The sequence below is a fragment of the Mus pahari genome, chromosome 4, assembly GCF_900095145.1.
Source record: "Mus pahari chromosome 4, PAHARI_EIJ_v1.1, whole genome shotgun sequence".
Classification (NCBI taxonomy): Eukaryota; Metazoa; Chordata; class Mammalia; order Rodentia; family Muridae; genus Mus; species Mus pahari.
Genome location: NC_034593.1, coordinates 23,168,416 through 23,176,960, shown reverse-complemented (window position 1 = coordinate 23,176,960; position 8,545 = coordinate 23,168,416). Strand labels below are relative to the sequence as shown.

Below are 8,545 nucleotides of genomic sequence, written 5' to 3'. Positions count from 1 at the left end.
CTCAGCCTGCTCTCTTATAGAACCAAGACTACCAGCCCAGAGATGGCACCACCCACAAGGGACCTCCCCCCTTGATCAGTAATTGAGAAAATGCCTTATAGCTGGATCTCATGGAGGCATTTCCCCAACTGAAGCTCCTTTCTCTGTGATAACTCCAGCTGTGTCAAGTTGACACAAAACTAGCCAGTACACCATATATTCATTCTGCCTACAGTCTGAAGCCCACAAAATTGTTCAATTCTATTTTGTAAGTTTCTATCACACAGACAGACCATTTAACACAAAGCTCATGTTCACTACCCTCCACACACGATAAAACACAAGGAAAACGTTTGATTCATTCTTTGGAAATACACAGACAAATATTTTATGGAACATGTCAAAAATGGAAAGATATATAAAAAGAATTACCAAGGGAAACAGCTCAGTTGTGGGTCTCACACATCATTATCCACTGTCTGTTAGACAGGGATGCTGTGATAAGTTAAAAAAAAAAAGGCTCAAACACATTTGCCTTATTTATGTATTTAAATTGTTTAGTGTGTACATAAGTAAAAACTCACACAATCCAGAATGATCACTAAGTCAATACAGAAAATTACTACAGTTGAAAAAAATCTAAAGCTGGGAGAAGCTGAAGTGGTAGACACGGAAAGTGTGTTCCAGGGCCGGAACATCGGAGTGGAGGCCTTCAAAGAAGGGCTGAGTTTTGCAAGAAGAAATAGCCACATGTTCACAGCAGAGAGCACTACAACCTCAAAGGCTGCAAAGTGAGAGCATGCTTCCCGAGAAACTGTGATAGAAGTGAAATAGTATATTCCAAAAGCTTACGAAATGTAAAATCACTGACATGCATAAAATATTTTAATAAATGGAGCTGAAGAGATGGGTCCAGGTTAGAAGCATTCACTGCTCTTACAAAGGACCTGAGCTCAATTCCAACCATGCCAATATGGTGGCTCATCTTTAACTCAGGTACCATGGAATCTGATGCCCTCTTCTGGCCTCTGTGAACACCAAGCACACACATAGTGCACATACATGAGTGCAGGAAAAACATTCATTCACATAAAAGTTAAATAATTGAAAATAGGAAAAGGAAAACCTTTGGATGTACACGAATTGTCTGAGCCACTGAGACTTTGGTGCCTGGGGGAAAGAAGAGAGAAATGCTTGTTTTCAGCAAGGAAAGACAGTCTTCAGGTCTCTGGAGGATGAATGAATCCTTATGAATCCTTATGAAAGAAGACTGCATTTTAGATTCTAAACAGCTGTAAGGGTTTCAAGTGTGGCTGAGATAGAAAAAAATGTCAGGAAGGCAGAACTTCAGTTCAGTGAGATAACAACCATCTGCCAGAGAAGCAGGAAAATGAGCTGCCTGGAAGGTAATGAGTTCCATGTGACAAGGGGTGACTGTGAGTACAGCCTCTGGCAGGGACTCATTGAGGGAAATGACCTGTGACAACCTTCTGATCCTTTGAAAACACACATGTTCACCCAGCTTCCCGACTTTAGTTTCTTTTTCCTTTTTTGTGATCCAAAGACAAACACAACTTAAGGGAGAAAGGGTTTATTCTGGCTGACAGTCAGCTTGCAGCAGTGGGTCATATCAACGTCAAGATCAGGAAGCAATACAGGATGGATGCAGGTGGTCACTCGGTTCCATTTCTCTATTTATACAGCCCACAATGCCAGCCAGAGAATGATGCCACCTACAATGTTTAGCGCTTCTCACCTGAACAAGACCATAAGAACAATCTTGCTAGGCAGGAGTGGTGCACACCTTTAATTCCAGTACTCTTGGGGACAGGGCAGGCTGATATCTGAGTTTGAGGCCAGCCGAATCTAAAGAATGAGTTCCAGGTCAGCTAGGACTACACAGAAAAACCCTGTCTTGAAAAACAAAACAAACAAGATCCCCATTCAAAAACAAACAAACAAACAAACAAACAAGATAATTGCCTGACAGGCATGCCCACAGCCTATCTCCTATGTGAATGGAGATTCTGTTAAGTTGACAATTAAGAGTACGTTTCAGTGTTCCCAAGCACTAAAACCAACACGTTTGTACTTCCCAACCTCAAAGAGGATTGAAGAGCCATGAAAACTACTGAGGGACTCATCATGCTCCCACTGGAGTTTGCCACCCCAGGATACAATGTGTCTCCAACTCTGCAGTAACAGTAACACCTCAAGATGGAAATTAAGAAGCAAGACAGACAACATCTGTTATCAATAATGAGGCCAGTTCCGCTAATCACTGATAGCTAATTATTTTGAATTATTACAATAATCACTCTATATTGTGGCATCCTCCATGGCCTCACATATTTGAACACCAGTTGCTGGTGCTTTTGGAGGGGTGCTTGGAAACTTTAGAGGGTATAGCTTTGCTTTAAGAAGTATATCACTGTGGTGGGTTTGAGGGTTCAGATCCTGGCCCCATTTCCTGTTTGCTGCCTCACTGCATCCTAGAACCATTCATCCCTGCAGGAATGGAGATCTAGCTCTCTATAAGAAGCCAAAATAAATTCATTCCTCTAGAAGTCTCTTTGGATCATGGTATTTTATTACATCAAGAAAAAAGGTAACTAATACACTCTATTTTACCAAAATGTGTTCAGAGGCCATTACCTTTCCAACTGATAAATCCCAAAACCTTGAGTAAAATGGCATGTGCCTTTGTGCTGGTTTGGTTTTGGTTTTGTTTATTTGGAGAGTTGTTTTAAAATTTTGAATGTTATTTGTTCTTTTTGTCTATCACTTATCACATGTAACTCAGTCCTTATTAATTAATTATAACAACCTATGTATGGGTTTTGCCAATATACAGAATGTTAGATTCCTGGTCCCAGCACGACAGAAGATCTACCCCCATGCCTATGATTTCTTATCATTTGTTGAGAGATTTTTTTTATTTTGAGTACAGAGTTATATAAAGCCACTGTCCTGCAATTCTATAACGTACTTTAAGCGTATTCTCCTTTATAACCCACTATCCCCCTTTCAGTAAGTTTGTAACTATGTTTTTATTTTATGTGTATATTTGCCTACATGTATGTCTGTGTATCATGTGCGTGCCTGGTACTCTCAGAGGCCAAAAGAGGGTGCCAAGTCCCCCCAAACTAGAGTTACAGTTGTGAGCCACCATGTGGGTGCTGAGAATCAAACCTGAGTCCTCTGGAAGAGCAGCCGGTGCTCTTAAATATGGGGTTACCTCTCCAACCCCCCTTGGTTTGGTTTAGAAAGGGAGATACAGACACAGGGAGATGCAGTTCTCATTAAAAAGTCCCAGTGAAAAATATATTTTAGATTATTAACCTATTCTATCCCATCTAATAGATAAATTTAAAAATAAAACTAAATCAAACAACTACTTGATTACTGGGACCAAACTGCTAAAGACAGTTCTTCTGGAGGACATGTGACCCTAGCCTAGGCTGGGGAGTGAGACTGGGGGTAATTTTGAAAAGCCATCTGTTGGCTTTTATATAAAATATTTCTATTTATAACCTAGAAGCATCTGTTTCTGTATAGATGCAGCTCAGGAATACTTTTAAAGGCTATATGCACTTTTTATTTATCATATGAATATGTTCTTAAAAGCTACTTGAAAATAAAATTACACCATGACTCTCATAGGAGAGATTAATATGATAAACATTCTAAAAATTAAAGGTTATTCAGATACTCATAATATCAAATATTACATTCTGAAGCTCAGGATCATCATCAGGTAAGTTCACAGAATTAATTGAATTATAAAAATTAATAGGTTTAATATTTAATGTAAAGAAAACATTTGTTATATAGTTGTATGTAGAAGGATGCCTTCCCAAGGCTATAAAATTTCTATGTACGCTTAATTCTATGTATGGTGTTTTAGCAATGTGGCTATTGTACAGAAATTATAAATGCACAGCATGAAAAATCATTCCCCAACTTTCTTTGCTTAAGGTTCTCATTCTGTAAGCTCAGATTTTGCTGCTGGGTTTTAATCCATTAGTATTCAGGCAGCAGCAGAGCTGCATTGGTCCTGAGGAAACACAGCCATGTCTGTTCCTGAGGAACACCACCTCCCATAACCCAGGGGCCTAGAACACAAACGCAGAACTGAACAGGAAGCTACCATTCTTAAGTCAGCTCAGGTCCCCACAGCCTTTCCAACTACATTCTCACTGGGCTCAAGTTTGAGAAACTGTGGCAGCCACAAAACAGCAAATAGCACTGTGAAAGAGGCCATATCTCTTGGCCCCAAAGCACATGTCCCAACCATGACCTTCAGCAATTTCCCTTTTTAATAAAAAGCCCCAAGTGTTGTAACCTTAAAAAGAAATGGAACCATTTAAGATCACAATATCAACTACCTATTTGCTAGAGACCTGTCCTCTTTTAGGAAGGTGTGAGACTCAGTGAAACTTGTTGAGATATTTCATTGTTTTTTTAATACAATATCATGAAATTAGAGATAATTCTGGATTTTCAAAAAAATCTTATTTATAATTGAATGCTGTATTCATTATTTTATTATTATTGAGGGGGAACTTAAGGAAGGAGAGATTTCGTTTGGCTCAGAGTTTGAGGACTACAGTCCATCAAGGTGGAGAAGGTACTGCAGCAGGAATGTGAGGTAGCTGGCTTTACCACCTTCCCAGTCACAGGCAAAGCATGAAGGATGCTGGTACTCAGCTCTCTGTCTCTTGTTGGCTCTGTCCTGGACCCTCATAAATGGGACAGTGCTACACAATTTAGCGTAGGCTTCCTACCTCAGTTATCCTAATCTAGACACACCCTGACAGACATGCTCAGAGGTCTGTCTCCTAGGTGATCCTGGATCCTGTCAAGTTGACATGAACAACATTCCTTTGTTCTATCCCCTTGCAGGGTTGTTCCGTTCTACCTGTTGGATTAGTTGATAATGCTTTTAAGTGTCTCCTAACTGTCTATAGTGGAAAGCATCCTCCAAGGCTGTCCTGAAAGCAATAGTACCCTGCTCTCGCTCCATCACATAGACAAGAAGTCAGGAGTCGTTTTCTGCCTAGAATAGAGCTCACTTCGTTAGCCATGTTCCATCGCAAGTTCAATCCAATTTCTCACGCTGCAATAACACAATCATCCAACCTAATTATCTTCATTGCAAGTATTTAGAAGCACTTTCTGAGGGAGATTTCTCTCTGTGTCGAGCAGGATGAACATCAAGGGAACAGCTTATGGAGTCTTCATTTTGTCTATTTGTGAGGGCTTGACACTTTAGGAAATGGCTGCTTCTGACAAGGAAGAAGTTGTCTCTCACCAGTGTGGCCACCAAAAAGGGACTTCCTAGTCAATAAGGGCCTCCAGGAACAACCAGATTCTCACACTACCTTAAGCATAGCTGCAGTTTTGACATTCTGCAGCGTGTAGAATATCACAGTCTGTGTGACTTCTACAATGTTTTGAACAAATTGAAAGGAGGTTAGGAATCAAAGAAGGAATTTAAAAAAATAAAAGCAGGACAATAAGAGATAATTTGTCCTTGAAATTCCATCCCATGCCACCATCACTTAGGAAAATGATGGCTGCTCCCTGGAAACGATTCAGGGCATGCTTTGAGCTGGTTTGGAAGGATTCTTAAGAGTTTGTTTACCAAAAGTTTATTCCCAAATCAGTTCATCTATACTCCTTTTAATCCACCAAAAGAGGAATCAACCTATAACTTTAAAAAAAAAATTAGACCATTTATTAGGGACAAAAAACTCCTTTTAAACATTTTTTTTTTTGATTTGTAGGCAAAGTTAGTAAAAAGACAGGAAGCTCAATCCCACTTCAAGCTTCTCACCGTTTCCTTGCTTCTGGAGTTAATTATGGCCATGCGTCTCTGATTGTGAGCAAGCAACTTTTCTCCTAACACCATGAAGACACTCGTTTGACTTCTGCCCAAGGCAAACAACAAATTCATGTCTGCAGCCCTGGTTGTCTAATCGCTTAAATTTCTAAAGTAACCGGCATCCTTTGCAGCTTTGGAAGCCAGCTTGGCAGTGCTTAAAGTTAAGGAATGTATGCATGTAGCAAGCTTAAGATAAGCAACATCTGAGGCATCCGAAACAAACTCTGGGATGGGTGGGGCAGGGGAACATTCAAACCGCACAGCCCTGTGTAGCCAGTGCAACCACAGATACATCCAAAAGGGAGGAGAATGAGCTAGCTGTTGCATGTTTTCACCTGATACCTGCTGTGATGGGACATTTAGGAATGATGATAGCATGGCTGGTCAGCATTCAGAACTGACGGCACACACAAGTCACGCTCAGGTTAACATTCTTACCTTATAAACTTGACCATACGTGCCATTTCCGACAAGTTCCACCAACTCAAAGATCCCTGCAGGGTCCTGAAAAGAAACCAACAATCAAAAATTAACCCACCACACCAGACCATATCATCATTAAAAGCAAATATTTACTTTTAAATAAGCCATTAAATTATTTTAATTTGAGGGGAGGACATTTTTTAAATGTAACTACTAAATGGTATAATTTTTTAAAAGTTTATTTAAACCACAGCTATAAAATTACTCAAATTCACTTTGTTTTTATTTCACACTTCTATGACAAGTTTAAATTAAATACAAGAGGCGATTGTTTTCCATTAAAACAATAAGAGGAATGATTTGAGAGTTGACTTCATGTGCAGGGCCCTTGCTGTGCATGCGAGCAGACCTGAGCTCCATCCATAGGACCCACTTTACAAAGCTGGGCATGGCAGAGCATGTCTAAAACCACAGTGTGATCAGCTGCAGACAGGAGGGCTTATTGCTCTCTAGGTTCAGAGAGAGAAAAGAAACTGTTTCAATCCTAACATGGTCAGGGACTTAGGGAGGCAGCTGACATCAATGGCTGACTTCCACATACGCACACACAGCCACACATACCACACCTACATCCACACATACCACACCTATATCCACATGTGTGCACATCCACACACAGACAAGAAAAAAGAGAATTGACATTTTTCTCCCCATGGAATCAAGGTGCTCTTGCAATACTACTGGGGTAACAAGAAAGACACTGCTCATCTAGAGGAAATTATAACTTTTTAGACTATCTCTCTTGACATATCTGAGCCACTTACTGGAGTGAATACTGGGAAGAAAACAAGATGTGCGGGATAGTTTGTTTGTTTGTTTGTTAACAACGCAAGCAAGAATCTTCTGGGGAGAAGAAACCGCCATTGAGAAAATGTCTCCATCAGACTGGCTTACAGGAAGTCAATGGGGTATTTTCTTGACCCATAATTGATATAGGAGGCTCAGGTTATTGGAAATACCACTGCTGGGCTGGTGGTCTGCATTGGAAAAAGCAGTCAGCTTAGCAAGCCATGGAGAGCAAGCCAGTAAGCAGCTTTTCTCCAGGATTCCCGCTCTGTTCTCCAGGTCTGATTTTCCTCAGCGGTGGGCTGTAACCAGGACATGTAAGTTTTGCTCCCCAAGTTACTTATGGTCATAGGGTTTCACGGTAACAGTAACATAACTTATATAGTGCATTCCTGCAGTGGGAGGCAATCTTCCTTGTGGAATTCGAAAGTCCCCAAGAGAAAAGGGAATCAAGAAGTCCACCTCCCTGAATGTTTTGTCTTGATTTCCTCTCTCACCTCTGTAATGCACACCCTCTTCCCCTGCAAAATATGCTTTTCCAGGACTTACAGGATAAATGCAGGATTTGGGATTCAACCTAAGAGAGGGGTTATGAAAGTTCACGGCTGCAAACAGGTTTCTATGAACCCTCAAAGTCAAGTCAGTGTCACAGGCTCAGGGACTGTCCCGTGGCCACTGCTGTGTTTACTGCTGAGTCGCCATCTCAAGCAGTGAAGGACAAAATGAGTAAAGGCCATACTATTCATAAAATTTTGAGGCACAAACTGTCTTGTACCCTGATTCCTAAGCCCAAAACATTGCTTCTATAAAGAAATAAACAGACTAGAAAGGTGGCTTGGGTGATTCAGGCCAGCAAACTGGAGCACATGAGTATCCCCCAGGAAAAGAATCAACCTGCACTAAGTTGTCCTCTGTGCACATGCCCGTCCATGTACACACACATGCACACATATACACACAAAGAAAGAAAGAAAGAAAGAAAGAAAGAAAGAAAGAAAGAAAGAAAGAAAGAAAGAAAGAAAGAAAGAAAGAAAGAAAGAAAGAAAGAAAGAAAGAAAGAAAGAAAGAAAGAAAGAAAGAAAGAAAGAAAGAAAGNAAGGAAGGAAGGAAGGAAGGAAGGAAGGAAGAGAATACATAAAGAAATAGGTATAATTTTTATTATAAACCCAAAGACTCTCCAGCATAAACATCTATACAGACTATGTAGGTAAGAGCAGGGAGCGACATGACCCTGTGGGAAAAGTCATGCTTCTTCTAGGCAGCGACAGGGAAAGGAGAAAGAGATATTTAGCAGAACTAATTACTACCCTGTCACCATAAGAGCACAAAACTGCCAGGTCTAATGATTTCTCAAGAAAACCCAGACTTTTTTTTTTTTAAGGTGTGATCTAATTTTTAAGTGTTAGTAAT

At 40.4% G+C, this 8,545-nt stretch overlaps 1 protein-coding gene across 3 annotated transcripts in view; it reads right to left on the bottom strand.

Annotated features, from left to right (window-relative positions):
• The window catches only part of Tnik (TRAF2 and NCK interacting kinase), a 400,191-nt gene that overhangs the window by 298,259 nt on the left and 93,387 nt on the right, over positions 1–8,545 (bottom strand). For all 3 annotated transcript variants that reach the window (XM_021195419.1, XM_021195420.1, XM_021195418.2), the window contains exon 2: positions 6,305–6,370. In XM_021195419.1, coding sequence (XP_021051078.1) covers positions 6,305–6,370 — 66 coding nt within the window. The remainder of the gene's footprint in view (positions 1–6,304; positions 6,371–8,545) is intronic.